The 20,069-nt window shown below is 40.4% G+C and overlaps 1 protein-coding gene across 3 annotated transcripts in view; it reads left to right on the forward strand.

The window, feature by feature from the left end:
- cacna2d2a (calcium channel, voltage-dependent, alpha 2/delta subunit 2a) overlaps positions 1-20,069 on the forward strand; it is a 178,272-nt gene that overhangs the window by 134,830 nt on the left and 23,373 nt on the right. For all 3 annotated transcript variants that reach the window (XM_084928802.1, XM_084928803.1, XM_084928804.1), the window contains 6 exons: positions 8,818-8,868; positions 9,196-9,295; positions 10,560-10,721; positions 12,256-12,366; positions 13,068-13,146; positions 19,245-19,294. In XM_084928802.1, the coding sequence (XP_084784928.1) occupies positions 8,818-8,868; positions 9,196-9,295; positions 10,560-10,721; positions 12,256-12,366; positions 13,068-13,146; positions 19,245-19,294 (553 nt within the window). The remainder of the gene's footprint in view (positions 1-8,817; positions 8,869-9,195; positions 9,296-10,559; positions 10,722-12,255; positions 12,367-13,067; positions 13,147-19,244; positions 19,295-20,069) is intronic.

Genomic DNA, 20,069 nt, shown 5'->3' on the forward strand with positions numbered 1-20,069 from the left:
GATTTTGTTCGGGGTGACACTTCTATTTACAGTAAGATCACGGATTGTGCCTCCGAATGAAAACATTAACATCTCAGTGTACAAACATGAGACTAACAAGGTGTTCCCCGACAGTTTAATTAAGTTAACACCAGGCTTAAGTCTCTAAAGTTGTGCTGCACTGTCACATCAGGCAACACTAGAAACATGTAAAACACTGGAAAACACAAGGCAGTGTCTAGCGGGACATGTTAAAACAGTGATCCTGTCGGTGATCTGTCAGTGCAATAACAGAAGTAAACCTGATTTTAATTCTTGTTACACATGTTGTGACTGGAGGACTCTTCCCGGAGACAGAAATGAATGAGGCGGATGAGAAGGTTGACGAGGACGGTGCAGCAGGAGCATGTGTGATGGGGTGGACAAGAGGAAGTGGGGTTTTTTGCACAGAGGAACACCCTGTCACCCACCCACCGCCCCGGTTGTCCGTGTTTGTCACTGTCATTTCTGTTGAGCTTTTACTCATGTTGGAGATTTCGACATTACCGTTGCCTGTTGCTTAGCAACTTGTGCCCAGCCGCGCTGAGTGGCACAGCCGTGGCAGGGAGTGTCATGATATGTCAGGTCAGACTTGTGTGATTATACTCTAACGTGCTGTCTCCCCAACTGACATTCTCCGGAGAGGTCAGCCAATCACGCATTTTCCAAAACCAGTCTCCTGGTGTTAGGTAAGCCCGTCGTGTGGCAGCTGTAGATAGCGGCATCCGTTGCGACGACAGATGCAAGGTGTACAGAAGCTAAGAAGAGCACAACATATGTGTCTGTGTGGCATTTAGGTAGGACTAAAATCCTTCCCTTCTTTTTTTGTGTGTGTGTAACAAAATATGAATTGTGCATTTGTAGCTGCTGCTATGCACATTTTCTAAGTTTTATTTTACAGTTGTTTCTACGCTTGGTAGTTCAGTGGATAGGCGCTGAAATTTTGTGATACATCAACATCAAAGGTAGAAAAAAGCACATAAAAAGCACATGAACAAAGCATGTGAACAGAAAAATGGCACATGCTACACCTGAACTCATGTTATTTCCTTATAGAAGCTCTAATTGAGCTTAAGTTAGGTGTGACAGTGGGCAGAGGTTCCTCTACATGTATAAAAAAAAACCCTACAGAATGAATATCTTGATGCACAGGAAATACAACACTACAAACACATAAGGTGAATATTTCAAATCTGAGAATATATTGATTCATCAACTATAGTCTTCTATTTCAGTGTGAGAAGCTAACTAGCATTTGAAAGCCTGTTCAAATTGCCACCTTATTTGTTGAAGCACATTAAAGCTCTGTCAAGTCTACCGGTGTTCATACAAAGGTTTTCCTTTCGTAAAGTGATGTCGCATCTTGAGAAACAGAAGCTCATTTGGGCAAATGTCATCCAGTAGCTTCACAGTATAATGTGCAATATCTAGAGTTAGCTAATATAAGGTGCTGGCATTTCTGATGCTATAAAATTATTCATGTTAAAGACTTTACAAGAAACAAACTTGAACTTTTGAACAATCACCCTAAAAATAGCCTATATAACATGAATATTTACACATTGGTATATGAGAGACAGCAGCGTGAAGCAGTAAAAACATCTACATCTACTTGTTAAGGGAAGATGTATCAACCCTGTTTCTATTGGTTGAGGCTGTTTTGTTTATATTTTTAACATTTGCAGCTTATACACATTGTACACCACAGCCTGTGGATTCAGAGTTTAGCAGACACCAAATATTTGCACTTATCTGCAAAGACTCACTCACAGGCTGACTAAAATTTTAGTGTGGATATCAAGCTTTGGATCAGGACTTTTTCACAGTGAGTAATCCAAACCACACAGGAGCATATTAATAACTACCCTTGTGCTGTGGATGGATCACTTTAGATGCTCTTTTGGCTGAAGTTTAGCCTGTTTTTGGCATTTTCTTCCTGTCATATGATCCTTAACATGAAGATTATTGAGAAAAGTTTAACCTTCATCCTACATCTTCCCTGTGGTCGTGTGTTTAGCCTAGTTCCCCACCAAGGAGCACGTCATTATATGTCAGCTTGCCTAATTTCATTAACCCTCCAGATTCCATTAAAATGTATTTTTTTGTTTTTGTTTAACTGAAAAAATATTGCAGTGCTATATGTTTTAGTCTTTTAGAACTACTCTGCTCAGAACATGGCATATGCTAACTTCCTGCTAACTCGTGATTCCTCTAAACCTTATAAATTGACTTTTTCATGAAAGCCTTGGCAGTAAAAATTTCTTGCCAAACCAGGGAGAAAAGCTACTCTGTTTATTTTATTGGAACTGAAAGAATTTGGACCGTCTTTGATTCTCAGTAGTGCTTCAGAGTTTCTTTGATTTTGGAAACCAAAGGAGCGTTTGGACCCAGATACATCGCTATTAAACCCTCACTACGTATAATACGTTAAGATTCGTTGCACAATTTGTTGATTTGTTTGGCTAGTCACCATTTCAGTGACCTCAAGGAATGTCGAGATTTGGCCCTTGGTTCCAAATAGGACAAATGCTAGATTTGAAATTTTTGATGACAGTAATTATCCCTGTCCAGTTGTCTCAGTAGTTTTTAAATTGCCTATAATTTTACATGACGAATGGTGCAGTGGCTGGCTTTTCAGTTCTGGCCCTGAAATTCAACTTTTCTATCATCTCATGTCAAGTCACTGTGACTTAACTTAACTGTACTATTCTATGTAGTTTTGTGCTCATCTCACATCATGCAAGGTACAACTTTAAATTGCTTTCATTTACAGCAACAGCTAACCCACAACACAGAGGTGTACCAAAAGTAAATACACTAGCATTGGAGCTTCCTGCAGGCTAGAAAATGTGCACAAATAGTGACTAAAAATGACAAACACACACTTTCTACTCACATACCGACCGGCCCTTTTCCTCCTACACATAAATCAGATCACATGCTGTGATACCGGTCAGATGCTATAGATTCTACACCTTTGCAAATACCAGTAAAGCCAGAGAATACACAGATCTAATCTCAGTACCGTCCTTCGGTAATATAAGGAGTGATGTCGTCTATAAGAAGAGTCCCATCAAAGAGCAGCGGCTCTTTTGTAGTGTAAACCTGTAGTTTTACTGGGAGTAACTGATAGTGGTGTGACTGACCTGGCCAGAGCTGTCCAGGTGGTCTTCCGTGGAAAGAAAACATAATTAATTAATAAATTTTAAAAAACAGAGGGGCCACCTTCCTTTACAGATGGTCTTTCTCGCCTTCTGTTCCCCTACCAACAGCCCCAGGAAAATTAATGGTCCAGTCAACACACTTAATTGTCTCCAATTGCTCTGACATTAATTATTAACATTTGTCCATTATAATGTCTGCACTTGTTATCAAGGGAAGTGAAGCAGAGGTTGAAGTGAGGGAGAGGGAGATGGGGAAAGTGAAAGGCGAAGAAAGAAATAACCAGAGACAGGCGTGGAGTCCTGTTAGCCAAGCGTTGCAAAGATCCCATTACCTCCCAGGTTCACAACAGCATGTAGGCTGTATCACATATTGATTTCTTCAAGAAGTCAATCTAACCTCTTTATAAATATTATGACTATGGCGGTCAATCCGCGAAGCTGAAGCTCCCGAAAACACAATTCTAATATATATAGATCCCCGGGCTTTGCCCCCTCTTTTCTCTTTGTTCTCACGACTTCAGGTAGAAGCCGGGTCAAAAGAGAGGCCTACTGAAGGTGATGCAGCAGGCTTTTATCAGAAGGTTTGCACTAAAAAAAGATCTTTCATCTGCTAAAACAACAATGTCAGGCTGATACTTGGTTGCTAAACTTTACTATAAAGAAATATGCATGACTAATTCAATATTCAGTATTTATTTCAGATTGAAAAGTGGTGAAAAAAATACAAAACAAAAAAAACTGTATTTACAGGCATATCCGAAAATATGGACACGTGAATCATCTCGGTGCCAGCACTTCCAATAATCAACAGAAAGTGGAATAAATAAATGGCAGACAACATCTTTTTCTCCTGCAGGCTCTCTGGGCGCTGTCCTCCTATATTGTTATCTTAATTCAATCTTTATTTGCCTGCCACATCCACAGGAGCACTAAGAGAGCAGCAGTCCATAAAATAATAAGCCCATCAGCACAACACAAATCCACGCACATAAGGGAGCAGACACACACCCACACACGCGCGCGCGGACACACACACACACACACACACACACACACACACACACACACAAACAGACTTTCCCTGTGTTACAATTCTCCCATTAATCTGTGGTTATTCGCCATATATCTATTTTATATGATGCATCCTTATCAAGCGTATCGCTGTGAAGAAAACTCACATTTTGTAGTGTCAGTTTCATTATACAGAGTATGTGTGTATGCATGCAGCTCATTATCAGCACAGTGCGTTTAATAAGCACAACTCACTTCAACAATACAGAAAACCTTTTTTTCCCACTCCATAGATCGTGTTATATGTATCTGCATGTTTCTGAAATGTATGTAGAAGATGATTCCTCCAATTTAAATGTAATGCACAGCATTTTGGTGAATGGGTCAGGGTGCATAAACACAATCTCCTGAGAGAGTTATACACACATACCCCCCCCCCGGCACAGTTACCGTATTGATTTTACAACGTGGTGCCTTGATAAAACTACTTCATGAATTCCAATGAGACTCCCTTTACTAGACTGTTACAAAAGGAGCAAAACACAATCACCGCAACGTAGAATATGTCATTGTGTTCATTGCTTGTGTAATGCATTTCTTTTTGATTTATTTATCACTTAGAGCAATACCTCCTTCCACCTCAGTGTAAAGAGCACATGTCTGCTGCACGCACAAATCAGGCTGTGTCTTGATTTTCGATATTTGTGAGTGTATGGATGCATTTATGTAGAGTACATGATGTGTGTTTTGTGATTATGGGTGTTAAAATCAATACTTTTGCTTTTTATTCAAAAAAACCACTAACCAGTTAAACCTCGGCAGTTACAATTAGCTATTATGTCGCATGTCTTGCATGCTTTCCTAAACGACTGCTCCAGTGATTATTGCCTTACTGATTAATTTAGGGTTTCTGCTTTTGATGAATATTTTATTCAACAAGACGTCGACAACTAGAAGTAATTGCTCTTCACGTGTTCTCGGAGGTAATGTCAGCCCATTAATTGTTTTGTCCAACTAACAGTCAAAAAGATTAATTTTCCAGCAGCATTACAAGGTAGAGTAGTGATTTCAAAATAAAGGACTGTAACAAGGTGCAAAATCCCTTTTATTAATCATTTTTTCAAGTTTACATAATGTCTTGTTCTTCACAAGTCACACTAAATGGTCTATTACCACCATACAGTGATCCTTGCATGCCTAGTAGCCATTTCTATATGATATTTAATATTTTATGAGCTGTAATATTTTACTTAGCAACCTAGATGCAATGGACAGGTGTAATGAACAGGCTGAATTAAATTTGGGCTCACGAGGTGGACTCAGAAGGAGATCTTTCGCATTCGTTTATCTACTGTAATGAGCTGTTCACGGGTAAACAAGAACTGACACCTCGTCATATGAAATACTGTAGTAAAATACCCTCTGTCACTATTTCTGATGGGTCATTGTCTGTGGTAAAATATTGACCATAACTAAAAGAGAATGGACTGCTAGGACACAGGCCGAGATGTTGTGTCTGCTGGCTGGCGGTCCTGTCGCCGGGGGACAGAATGGGCGACAGGGCTCCGTTCAGCACCAGCCAGGCCCATCTGCTTGTCACCTGGCCTTGGCACGCAGGAGACTGGGTAATGACAGGGAAAGAATGGCATCAGTGGGCAGAAGCTGAGAGGTAATTACTGACTGGAATCCATGCAGAAACAACACATCTGGATCCATGAGTCAAAATGTGGAGAATTATATAGTAATACCGGCCTCGATTTATGATTTTTATCTCTCAGAACAGTAGAACGGCATATCAGCCCGGAGACTGAAAATTCTTGACTCCATTGCACTCTCTCTGATCCTGTTGCTCTCTGCTCAGAGGCATAGAGAAAATTCATTTGTACTTCAGGCACTGAAAAGGCTGAGAAAGAGAGGAGCGCTGATACACTAAGACAATCTTTGTAGAAGATCAGCCATGGCAGCACTATAGCTCCAGTGTTGAGTGACGCTATCCTTGCTCATGTGTTACTCTTCCTTACTCTATCACTGCGTGCACATTCTTCTTAAACCCCATTACTGCTGATCAATGCTGCCTCTCTCACAGTTAGGGAGAAACGATCTGCTTGAAAGTAATATTTTCTCGCCATATTTCAGGTCCAGAACTCGCACGGTTTTCCATTGTGAGATTTTACATTGGTGCAGCTGAAGATGACCTATAATGGCTAAGTAATAGAGGTCTGCATTGCATTACAATTAACATTTAGCCCCCTTCAAAATAACTCCAAGACCCATTGAAGGACTATTCTCCTCTATGAGAAATAGACTGACCACAGAAGTTAATGAAATCCTGCAGTAGGTCTGTGGGCATCAGCCGTCACCAAATGACCCTCGCTCAATCTCCAGACGGGGTGTCTCCATCCACGAGCCTGAGGGACTGGAGACGTGGGCCACATTCTGACCGAGTTTCGGTCCTGCATCGATGATCGCTTTCACAAACCCCTTCCGCTCAAAAGAAAGTGGTGGAGTCTCAGCCCCCCTGCCTCTGCCTCAAATTAAGATTTCAGTAATTAAATTGATAAAAGTCATGCATGCCAGCATGCCTCATGGTTCCAGGCCTAATTTCATACGCCACACACTTTTGGAGAGCTGTGGAAGTTCTACCTTTGATGTGGCATTCTTTATTATTAAAAATAATTGGTTTCTCCCTCCTCCTACTCCTCTCTCTCTCACTCTCTCTTTTACGCATGCATACATTTTGCCTATGCTCACTCTGGGCATGCTCAGTTAATCGACCTCACGGGAGGCAGTGCTGGTACATCGCCCTGGTTCCATCTGGGGGGTTGCAGAGTAAGGTCCAGATCGTGTCTTAAGGTGGATTAGAACCCAGGGACCGTGATGGGTAGATGTCACTGCAGAATGGGTCAGAGGTCATTCTGCAGGTTGAAGTGGCGCCTGCCAGTGAACGGGAGCACTGAGACTTGCGGCGAGGCCTACCGAGGCTCCGCTGCTCTACCTCCATATCAGCTTGGCCGAGCATAAGAAAAGAGCCTCTCTGGCCCACAGGCAGCTGGCTTCTCTCCACACTCAGCGGAATGGCTGATTATCAGCTGTAAGAGACCCCTGATGATTACGCTGCCGAAGACGGCTGCTAACTGCTTGCCTGCTCGCTTCCCAGAATGTCAAACTAGTACTCACATTTGAACCCCCCCACCACCACCACTCCAACCCCCACTCCCTCGTTCCAGCGCTCCACAGAAAAGCATATAATGTCCATCAATCTCAGCTCTCTTTGCATCAGTGGTAAATGTGAATTTAATTGCCGCTGGAAGAGACTGAGGGGATTTCAGATTTCCTTCTGTATGTCATCCTCTATCAACGCTGGACAGATGTTATGTGCGCGCCTCTTCCAGGACGCAAGTTGTCTGGGCAGCTAGCTCACTGCTGCGTCTGCCTTGTGGGCTTGTGTCGTGGCAGACGCACACATCAGAAAAGCCCTATTTTAGAAGTTGCTTTGCAGATGAAGCACAATGGTCTTAAGCAGCTTGTGTACCCCCCCTCCCCCACCCCCAATAAATAAATAAAAATAAAAAAACAAAGGGCCTGCCAGAGTAAATAATGTGGTTTGACGCCCAACTGATGAGTCATCAAAGGAACAGAACATCAGCTATCTTCTTTTACTGACAGCACTTAGCTCAGCACAGGCTCTCCACTGAGCAGGTCAACACTACTCAGGCTGCTCCTTTACAGTAAATATAAAGTGACTAAATATATTGCACGGTAGACTCCATGAGTCACAGTAGCATAACAGGATAAATAAAGATGTATTTTCTATGTGACTCCTACAATTATTTGATGAAATAATTATCAATGAAAGCTGCAAGATTACTAGCACTACAAAAAGAAATTGTCTTGGAAATTTTTATGCTGTTGGAATTTAGTGACACAAAGTGTGATTCCATCTAAACTCTACTTGAAATTAAAGACTCCAGCAATCTCAGCACGTCTCCAGCACAGCTTATGGTGACCTGACTGATATCAATTAAAAAAAAAAAAAAAAGAACAACAAGAAACTTGCTCATTTATGTCGAAACTAAAGTAAATATGTGTAGCAGTAAAATAGTATGTCTGAATATCAAAACTACCTAGCCCTTGTAAAAATAGTAACTCGGCTACTGGTACTAATTATTGAGTGACACAAAAAATTATTGAGTCAATTTTCTGGTGATACTGAATACATTTTTATTTTTCACAGGTCTTTTTAAAAGTGCCATCTTAAAAGGGGGTTGTGCAGATCAGTACAGCCAGTTGTACTAAATATGTTATTATACACTTAGTCTGTAAACTAGTAATTACTTTGTCTCACGCAGTAATTATTTAGAGTGGGCATTGTTGTTCGGCAAAGAGGACTATCTGTGTTGAAGTCAGCTCGCAGAAGCTGTAGCCAACACTGAAGTATATAACAACTTATTAACTCTTCTAAGCACATAAGCCTTTTCAGTATTCTGTAGCTTAAGTGGGCTCAGCCGTGGTTGCTCCATATTATGATGGCTCAGCTCATTGTGACTTTGGCTTCTTTTTAAAGTGCAATTTTCAGAGATTACGGGAACAAATTAAAGCCCATTCTTTGTCTCCCTTTGTCCAGGTATATCCAAGGTGCATCATCTCCAAAGGACATGGTCATCATTGTGGATGTGTGAGTGTCTCGCTTCTCTTTTAACCTTTTTTTTTTCTTCTGGTATGAGTGTGTGCCTCCTTCAAAGGGTGCTAGTGCCACCTGTTGGTCTGACAAAAGACCAAACATAAAGGAAGATTCATATTCTCCTTTTTTAGCTTTAATTCATTTTATGTTGGTCTTATTCTTAAATATGCATGTCATTTATTGAATACATGTCCAAATATGGAGTGATTTTCTAAGTATAACCCACAATTTTGATTTAAAAAGTAGACACGACCAAAAATAAAAATGAAACGTCTGTCTATAACTTGAGCGTGCAAGTGCTTCGTTGCTTCTTTTCTGCAGGAGTGGAAGTGTCAGCGGACTCACTCTGAAGCTCATGAAGACCTCCGTAGTGGAGATGCTAGACACTTTATCAGATGATGACTATGTGAATGTGGCTAGTGTAAGTGGAAGCTTGCAGACCACATTTGCAGTGAACACAAATACGAATCTCTTCGGAAAACAACATCAACACAAATATTTGTGGCACTCATTAAGCAGGTAGTACTCAAGCAGGGAGTTAGTAAGCTGGTCATTCAGCTCCCAGTTGTTGTGGAAACCATTCTCTTCCCTCATTACATTGTCTGCTTGTCCTCCCTCACTGCTGTCCCTGTAGGATTGTGGCTGTCTGCCTCTTTTACTCTACTTATTACCAACTTTTCTATTGAGACTAATGTGTAGGGGAACCTTAATGTTATTCTATATTGCAGGGCAGATAACACATAAACACACAACACACACACACGCACAGAAACACGTCCTCTTGCTCGGTGTGGTGGCTCTGTTTGTCGACTCCCTTCAGTAATCCCTCATAATCCATTGCTCTTAGCCACTGTATGCCTCTAAATCCCAGCTCTAAGAGCAATAAATGAGCATGGTAATCTGGGTGGGAAAGCATCTGATTTTCCCCTTATAAATAAAAAAAAAGTGTGGGCTTAGAAAAACTTGCTCTGAATTCCTTCCAAACCCAAAATGCATTAAAAAAATACAAATGAACCAAAAGTAATCATCTGGTTTCACTTGTAAGGGCTTGTATAATTAGTTATAATAATATATGGTAATGTATTAGCACATGTGACCTGATTAATTTTGTCTTGATCATATGGCACAGATTCTGCTTTCCCTAACATTTGAAGAAGCAGCAGTGTAATTCTTTCTGTCTTTGTCTGCCAGTTTAAATATGACATGATACCGACCTAATCAAAATGCCATCTTTTCTCTCGTGTAGTAGTTTACATCAATCTGTCCTGAAAACATTAATTGATTCTGAAGCTGACCTTCGAGAAGAAACATCATTTGAAACATGCTATTACAAACATGCTGCTGATAGCGCGCAGAGATGCCACACACACGAGCACGAGCGCATGCATATACACAGGTTTAGGCTAATTTGGTAGATGAGATGAGACAGATTATATTACCTTGGCTGGGTTTCTGTTCAGTGTAATGCACTGGCATTTCAGGTGCACCTGTTCTTGGTGTGGAAAGTTGTAATTACCAGTGTTTACTGCCAGCCAGGAGCAGGGTAGCTTACATCTGCACACACCCACGTCTGCATCCTGTCTCCATGAACTGTGCACACATGCATACGCTACATAGAAATATGCACTTTTACAACTGTTTTTTAAACGGGCAAATCATTCAATTCTTCTTATGTCTCCTTCCAGTTCAATGAAAAGGCCGTTTTTGTAGTTGATTGCTTCAGGACTTTGGTCCAGGCCAACGTTCGTAACAAGAAGATCTTCAAGGAAGCCGTCATGCGTATGCAAGCTAAGGGGACCACAGATTACAAATCTGGCTTCACATTCGCCTTTGAACAGCTTCTCAATGTAAGAGCCAACAAGCCTTTCAGGGAAAGGCGATCCTCAAGCGCCTTGTTTGTCTGTGGCTGACGTTGCTGTCTAATCCAATTAATAAAACAGAATTTACAGTGATAACACAAAGCTGACAGTGAGTGGCTGAGGTTTGCGTAAGACATTTCCAGAGGGCTGTCAGTGTTGAAGGCAAGTCTGATTATAACTGCGGTAGCAATGGAGTGACGCTAGCTTTTTCAGCAGCCAGCACCGTGGCGAGGTCTGTCAGCAGCAGGGCTCCACGTGCTCCCGACACAGGTGCTGCCTCAGCTCCGTATGCTGCTGTGTATTTTAGGAGGCTGCCACCCTAATGGGCTCTGATGGGATGATTGATGAGCGCAGCCCAGAGGATATCAGCCACAGACACTTTATATTCCTCTGGTGGGCTCGGAGGCATGGAGCCAAGTGATCTCCCCTCCATACCCCCACCCTCACAACTTCCCTTTTGCCGGCAGAATGAGAAATAAAAAGGCCCCTTTTAATCGCTGTCTGTAGATGACTCACTGCCGTGATTGGAGACAAAAGCACAATAAAAATATGTAATTGTCGCAATATTATTTGTCTTTATTAGAATCTTGTCAGATTGACTTGCTGCTGGTCTGCATATCAATGACAGCTGCAGTGCAGGAGGGTGGCGGGGACTATAATGCCAGTGAAAATGTTTTCGAGACAACCAGATTTAATGCTAGAATAAGGTTGTATACTTGAGATGCAATCCTAAAATTACGCTAATGTGAAGAAGCCTTTGGCTGCCAAGTAAGAAATCTATAAATGTTTCAGTAAAGCAATGAGTGGATTAGAGGAGGTTTTTTTAAACAGATGAAGGAAAAAAAGAAAAAATATAGAAGAATTAATACATGAAGAGGAAGGGAATAATAGATACGAGTACTGGTCTGATTTGATCACATATGGACTCTTATTCAGAACTCTTGGTTTTACAATGATGGGCAGTGGAGCGGGTTGTTTAGCAACTGAAAGGTTAATGGTTCGATTCCCACTTTCTCTAGTGAATATTTTGAAGTGTCCTTTATAGTTTGATTTTGAGAAGGGGAATATTTTAAACGAAACCACAATCTTTTCCAGAACTTAATCAAGTAGCTTTAGTGGTTGAAACTCAACCACAAAATGAGTGAAAATGAAATCAAAGAGCGAAAGAAACACAAGCCGCAGCGCCCAGGTCAGATTTACACCCCTGGCAATATACTATCCCATCAGTGTTAAACTGTTTAATAACCATTTACAATGTTTTATAAACCTAATTTCCAGCTTTACAATATCTAGCAGCTTAAATATATGGTTTAAAGACCAATTATTAACCAATTACTAAGCACTTTGTAATCATTTTGTTGTTAACGGTAAAATAACTAAAGCTAATTAAGTACTTGTAATTATTGCATTGGGATCATACAGTGGATATGTTTTAGTATCTTGCCCCTTTACTGCTGCATTTTTTAGCATGTCTCCCTGCCTTGTTTCCCTTTATCTTCTCATTTTGTTTCTTGTGCCACAGGAGAGCAATGCCCCAAGGGCCAACTGCAATAAGATGATAATGATGTTTACAGATGGCGGGGAGGATCGCGCACAGGATATCTTTGAGAAGTACAACTGGCCCAACAAAACAGTGAGTTTGTCCCTATGAGGATGTTATCTGTTCAGCCCAAGAGATCACGCATCTCCAGAAACTGCCTTTTCTCTCCCTGTTTCCATTGTTTTCTGCTGACATTGTCTGAATATAGCATAAACAGATCTTTTAGCTATACAGTCAGACATGCCAAGCCCTCCAATCTGTGCACATAAAGCGCTCTCCGAGCTTCTTCACTCCCATTTGTTTTGTTTTTTAAATCTCCTTAGTCTTTCTTCAACTCGCTCCCCTCTCTCATTCCTTCCCTCTTATTTTGTCTCTTTTGTTGTTTAGCTGCTGGTGTTAACAGCTCTGACCTGCTGACTAATTAGCCACTTTATCATCAGAGCCTGTAATATTACAGCCAGTAGATACTCCACTAGTAGCTTGTTGTCACTTCCACCCTTCATTTCCCCCTGATTTCATAGTTCTACCATTATTCATCACTCTGCGGTTCCTTCATGACGAATGCTGTCATACAGGATTAATCTGCAGTTTCACTTCTGTATCACTGTCGTCTACTGTTGGAGATGTTTGTGAGGTCAGTCAGTATAGTTGAAGTTTATGTACATGATGGTCACTTTATTGCCAGTAAGTAAGTTTGTGGATTATTGTCAGTTACTTTTACACACATATATATATATATATATAAATTTCCTTGATGTGATTCGTCTCTTTTATCTGTTGTTTTCGTCAACCAGGTTCGTGTTTTCACTTTCTCTGTTGGCCAGCATAACTACGATGTCACCCCTTTGCAGTGGATAGCATGCGCCAATAAAGGTAAGTGGAGAAGTTCATACTTGTATGCAAAGTCTAAGAAAAGGGAATGCTTTGTGTCACCCATTAATCACAGTGTAGGCATCTACATACTTGATGTGTGCTTGAAAACATGGAGTGCTGTTTATTAGAACACTTGTGGACCCTGATGAATGATATTGTCTTAGTCAAGCCATTCTGAGGGGGGAAGTGTAAAAAAAAGCAAGAAAATAGCTAAATTTAGCGTGCCTAGTTTATTTTTCAGGACTCCCATGCTGTAATTATTTATACAGATAGGCTGTGTCCACTTGTTTGCAGAGCACAATTCAAAATACAGAATGCCTCTGTAAAGTTATTACTTAAAGTTATATGAAAAGTGTGTTAAATGATCTTTTTTAGAATAATTAGGGTGCTGTTCTTGCCAAAGAGCTAACATGTCTAAACAGAACATCTACAGGGAATGAGACTGTGGGGAAGTCTGAACTTTCCATGTTGTGAGGCGATACTTCTTACTGTCAAACTAAAATTCTGAAAATAAATTTGGTGTATTATGTGTAGAAACCCTTGTATTATAATGAAACTGTCAAAATTGTATTACCTTTCAATTCTGTTTAGCTTTTAGTTTAAAATAGAATAGAGAGACAGCATTGAAACTACCAGCATCATCCTAAACCAGCTGTGGTTTAGGAGGTCTGGTTGGTGGTTTGGTCCCTCTAGTCTGCATGTAGAAGTGTTCTTGGAGAAGATATTGAATCCTGATTTTCCCCGATACACCCATCAGAGTGTGAGCGTGTGAATATTAAGTTTAAAGCACTTAGGCATAGAAAAAGGCACTTGTATGACTGGGTGAATAAGGCTTATAGTAAAAAGGCTTTGAGTGCTATAGAGTGGAAAGTGCTTTACAAGTACCATTGCACCAAAAGTCTGTTTATCTGTGACTTCTGTTACAAAAATTATTACACATGCTGTTCACAGTTTTTGGATTTCACAAGATTTTAAAAGAAAACTCCACACGGCTTTCTTTCTTTCCCTCTTTTGTCCTGGGATAATGAAATACAAACTGCCTGAAGATGTAAACCCCTGAAAGCTTGTCGGCTGACCTCAGGAGTGCGTTGGTGTACAATTAGCAATTTTTACAACCTTAAATTGGAACAACAGATTTTCGTAAGGCTCTGCTGTGGCAGTCCTCAAATCACTAAGCAAAGGACTTTTCCTTATGAAAGGGCACAAAATTGCGCAATTACACCTTACAAAAGAAAGCCTGATGAGTACAAGCAACACATTCTTTATTCAGATGAAGCAAAAAGCCATTTGTCTGGATTTCAGTGTTTGGTGTGGACCTGGCAATGAATGCCAGAGCGACTGCATAGGTCTGACCTTGAAACATGGAGGTGGGAGCATGTTGATATGGGTTTGCAGTAATGCCAGAGGTTTAGAGGAGGTGGCGTTTGCAAAGTGAGCTCACTCAAACGCAGAATAAAGAGTGGGCTCATAGTGTCAAGAAGCTTGGCAAAAGACACAAACAATCACACATTTTTTGTTTGTTTTTTTCAAGAAAAGTGAACTATGACTTAGCCAAGTATGTCTTCTGACGTGAATCCAACAGAACACCCACATCTGGAGAACTTAAAGTGCAACCCCTGCAGCAAAGAGGATCTGAAAAGAAACATCTGTGAATAATGGCAGAACATCTCTTCACAGATTTGTGCCAGACTGATATCATGCAGAAAATATTTAAGCATGGGTGCACTGACTTGTGTTGTTGTTCCTTAATTAGTTAAAAGATGAATTAGTCAAGTAAATATTCAGTTTTTTTAAGAATAATTGGTTTAATTAATGAGATTAACGTTATCAATGTTGTCCCAGACCTTCGTCAGTTTTGTTATACATTGTGTATACACAATCACAAAATTTGGCTACTTCACCCATAGTAATCAAAAACCAAGCCTGATATTTTTAGATAGCACCTTAAGGGTCCCTTTCTGACCACCAGTGCTTAATAAATTGATATTGCAGAAAGTCCAAACTTCCACCTTTTACATCAAACTGAGCCAATTTAGGCAAGGATCGTCATTGCTGAAGGGAGCTGGATCTCTTGCTATAGCCCAGAGATGTAGAGGAGGTGACATTTATAAAAAGGCCGTTTTCAGCTAAATCGGTCGCAGTATCCAATCCCGAGTGCTTCACGGGGTTGTGCACCTTGAACTTTTCCTGCTGGGTCAGACTGTCAACACAGAGTTCTGCTGTAACATCCACTGACGTCTGAGGAAACAAAAACTCAGCTCACAGGAGCTGAAAACCCAGCAGATTGAAAATCTGGAGGTTTTTTTTTACCAGAACTAGTAGCATCTTGGTAGATTTGACTCCCTCCAACAACATTGTTTCCCCAGAATTGGAATTAAAGTTAATGCGTCACTGTTTTGATGGGAAATACTTGAAACAATCCAAAAATACTAAGAGCTAGAGCATTGCCCCAGGAAACTATAAGTTCAGTATGACAGTGCAACTTTGTAATCACACGTTGTCACTTTTATTTTTTAGACCCTGTTGATTTAACCTGTTGCCTTGCAGCAGTGATAAAAAGGTGTCCACCAGGACAGTGTGACTTCACGTCCGAACCCAACCACACCCATCGGTGATGCTCACTGTGCTCTGAAATAAAACAGGTTTAAAGCTTTCAGAAAGAGAAAGGTATTAAGACACTGCCTTCCATCTGTTGTTGAGCTGCTTTAAAATAATGTCTTCTGGCATATGATGCTGAGATCAGCAGCCCTGAAATAACCCAGCAAACAGGCAGCTCTGCCTCTGACCCTCAGTCTGACAGCCCACATGACTCAGCTGGTCTTCCTGTGAGCTACTTTGTCTTCATGCATCTCATCTTGACTTAGCTCATTTGTCTCCAGCCTAGTTTGCTGTTGTTGTCGAGCTCACGCTTATGTTTTTAACACACTTCTCTTTTGGCCTGTTGTGGTTTGTTTAATTTTGTTTCTCAGTGTTGTGATTTATCTGAAACTGCTCCTTTATGTGGCCTTTAGTTGTGTGCCGATTAGCTTATTGCCAGTGAAGCCAAGTGCTTCAGAAGTATCTCCCCAGAAGTTGTTATTAATTAGCAGGAGGAGTCTGGTAGCAGGATGATTACCATGCCATCTCCCTGTCAGGCTGGGGAAAGTCCAGGATTATGCCTCTGTGCCAACAAGCTCTCCTCTGTTCATGACTGTAGTGATTACCATGCTACTAAAGTCTATGCTGGCATAAGACAATAGTGTTGACACACAAGCCTCAATGGAGCTGTCCTCTCGTATCTTCAGTACTTATTGCTCTTTGGTATCTCACTCCAGCAGAGCTAGCTCCCTGACACTTCCAGGCCCTAACCCTTCACCCATGACACACACACACACACACATTCGACAAACCACATTAATGCACACCAACAAGCACAAACATGCACAACTAGGGCACTTGAAGATGCTAGCTGTTGCCTCACTTGAGCTGCAATCCCGTTCTAAGAAGAAAGCAACCTCTCTGTGACTCTGAGGACAATGGGACCATTTCGGCATGCTCTCACACAGTGTAACAAAATCCAAAACAGAAAAGAAAGTTATCTCCAAAAAACAGGTGAAGTCGAGGATACAAACAGCAAACGTCACATGCCGCGTGGGTGATCCTAATACTCCCACAAAAGTGTTGAATTTAATCCAAAGTTAGAAGTACAATATTCCACAAATCATAATGCCCACCACCAAGAGAAGTAAAATCAATTACACCATGAAATTAGTTGCACGGGTTTACTGGGTAAACTTCAGTTTAAATACTTTGTCTCAGTAAAAGCGTTAAAGAAACTGGATGTCATCAGAAAGCTGTTCATTCTGTTCTGAGCAGGAGAATGCATTCTTCTTTACGCGCCACAGTAAAAACTATCAGGCCCAAAAGAAGTCACCACCTCGATTTAACTAAGAAAACAGGAGGAGAAGATGAGCCTTCCATTGGATAATTACTACGGTGGTTAATATGTTTGGGCTGGCAACAGTTTGGGTTGTTTAGACCCGAACTGATGCAGTGAGTAACTTCTCATTACTTAAATATGTTGGAAGGCACATATGAAAGATGTTACTCCATTTTGGAAGCTTCACATTATCAGCAAAGAAAACATCTAAGGGCATTACTGAAACTACAAAACTGGGTTAAGAACTGTTCAGTGAAATATTGAAATCTGGAAAGATACTGTGAACCATCATCCTTGAGGACGGCTGGAAAAATGTCTCGAATGATTGTGATCGCAAAACTACACGACTATAATGAATAACCAGGTTTTTGTCATCAGTGGATTCTTTTTCTTCCCTGATGGATATATTCCAGGAGAACAAAACCAGGATTCATCAGGGTCAAAGTGGGACAGAGACATAATTTCACCCATGGATTGGCCACCAAAGTTCAGACCTTAAATGTGCTGGGGAAGACTTTACGTGGTGGTCTGACTCTCGCATCATCAATACAAGAGCTATAGACAAAAATAAATGTTGTGACACTGCATATATTTATCAAAAAGGATCAAAGCTAAAAGTTTTCTAGTGTAATATTAGTGTGGATGTTTTTGGCCACGCCGTGTTTAAGTTTACATCAATGATTTGTTTTTTTGTTTTTTATAGAAAGCACAAAGTTATTTTTAATAGAAAGGCTTGATATGTATTTGGTAATCAGTGTATATGATTTCTTTAGACTCCAGTACTTAAAAAATGTATTAGACCATGACTAAACATAAGGTTTTAAATGTCGCAGCTGCCCTAAATTTACATTACTGGTATTTAACAAAATCATTTTTGTATTTTTCTGTGATTGTTAATTCCCCATTATGCACAAGCACGTGTTAAAATCGAATTATTGTTGAATTATTGTTGAAATACATGATTTTTGAAATTCACCATTTAAAAAAGCATAATAATAATAATATTAAAATAAATGAATAGAAAAGCACACTATTTATTTTTTACTAAGATGCAGTTATTTACTCAGATTCCTGAACAGAAAAATTAGTTTGAGTGCTTGAGTAATTTCTGACCACTCCAATATACCAGCTCAAATTTGTGTGTAAAAACACAAACTCAGTTCAGTGAATTCAGTGGGGTTTTTTTTCATTTTAAATAAGTTTTTGACACATTTCTAAAACATTTACATGTTATTTACATGTTACATGTTATTTTTTATGGCAGGGGAATAAAAAAGTGTGTTATCACCAAGCACTGTATTTGTTTAACAGAGACCCAAATTACTTCCTAAATGTGAAGAAGGAGTTTGAGGAAAACTGAATTATAGTTGAAGAAAATAAATGATTGATAAAGCCCGTAACTGAAAATCTTCACTAAACCTGCAGCGCAGAGCGGAGATTTACATTTTGGTCACTGCACACATTTTCCTTTTTTCACCTCTTGCCGTGCTTTGCTCCATAACCACTTCCCTGGCACACAGTCAGAAATCACTTGGACAATGGCTGTTATTAACAGAGCAGTAACAAATAGCTGTGCCCTGCATGTGTGAACATGTGAACCTCAGTCCAAGGGTGCAGAGATGTGTACGGATGAGCACGTGCGCTAATGAATGAGACACAGGAGACAAATTTCAACGCAGACCAGGCGAGTAAAAAAAGCGCATAATGTATCAAAATAATGAAAGTTATCTCCACCTTTTAACATTCTGGGGATGCTGCCTCTATTTCGCAGCTCTTTGTATAAACATTCATGGCTTTAATAACTTGGGGAGCAGCGTGGTTATTGACCCAGTCGGGCATTCTCCTCCATTCCTAATCAGCAGAAGCAGAGCCTTGGGCTCAGCATTCCCAATGAGCCACCACATTTACATCCTGCAACGCAGCCACAAGTCTGAAAGGGTCAGTGGCTACAGGCTCCTCCATGCCTGCAGTGCCCAACATCATCAGCTGAAGATGGTGTTATTAAGTGTGCCTCATGACATGAAGAGATTAGACTCCAATCTTTAATGGATCACTTTACTGCACACTGTGACTGTTTAATTTTTGAAAATATATGTATGACACGAGCTGCTCCATGAAGCAGACTGGATGCAAGCTTGGCGTGGAGATAGTGCATTAATTCTCTCCTCTTAATCTTCAGGTTACTACTTTGAAATTCCATCTATTGGAGCCATCAGAATCAACACTCAGGTAAGATATAAAGAGTTTGTATTAGCTGCAAAATGGTGTTGGGAATACTACTTTTAAAATTAAAAGTTAGTAATGGCACCACTTCTACAGGCTGTTGATTCTTCACCATCTTTGACAATAGGAGCACAAAAGATCTTTGTGTAATAATTTGAAGGAATATCATGGAAAATTCCTGGATGTAGTGAATGAAGAGGGTTGGTGCAACAGTAGAGGATGTCAGGAAGAGGGTAAGAAGGAGGCAGATGATCTGCTGTGGTGTCCTCTAAAGGAAGCAAATGAAAGAAGAAGAAAACAGTAATGTGAAAGCCTGTTTCTGATGTTAGAAGAAAAATGCTACTAAAACGTTAACAATGAAAGTCATTCTTATCCTATAATTATAATTTGACCACTAGCCTTAGCGTGTGTGGCTGGTCACACGCCTGTTGAGTTTAAGTTGCTTAAAGCAGCAGATGTTTATTTGGCAGATAAAAAGCTGTGCAAATTCCGAACGTTGCTTAAAAACATCCTACCAGATGAAAGGAACCAATCTAGCTCCTTGTAAGATATCCTACCCTAAAATTTGATTCGTAAATTTGATCAAATGGCTTTTGCTGATCCACCTGTACAGAAATTTGCCAAAAGAGGACAATCTGCCACAGCAAAGGGATGCAAATGTTTATACATACAGATTTCCAGAAAGATCTGTACTTTAGCTTTACTTTAATTTAGATGCATATTTTCTCTCAGAACTTCACCTGATTATTTTGTAGGTTAATTATATAATTCTGCTACTGAC

This window comes from Perissodus microlepis, chromosome 5, assembly GCF_051167445.1.
Source record: "Perissodus microlepis isolate ML-2025 ecotype Zambia chromosome 5, ASM5116744v1, whole genome shotgun sequence".
Lineage (NCBI taxonomy): Eukaryota > Metazoa > Chordata > Actinopteri > Cichliformes > Cichlidae > Perissodus > Perissodus microlepis.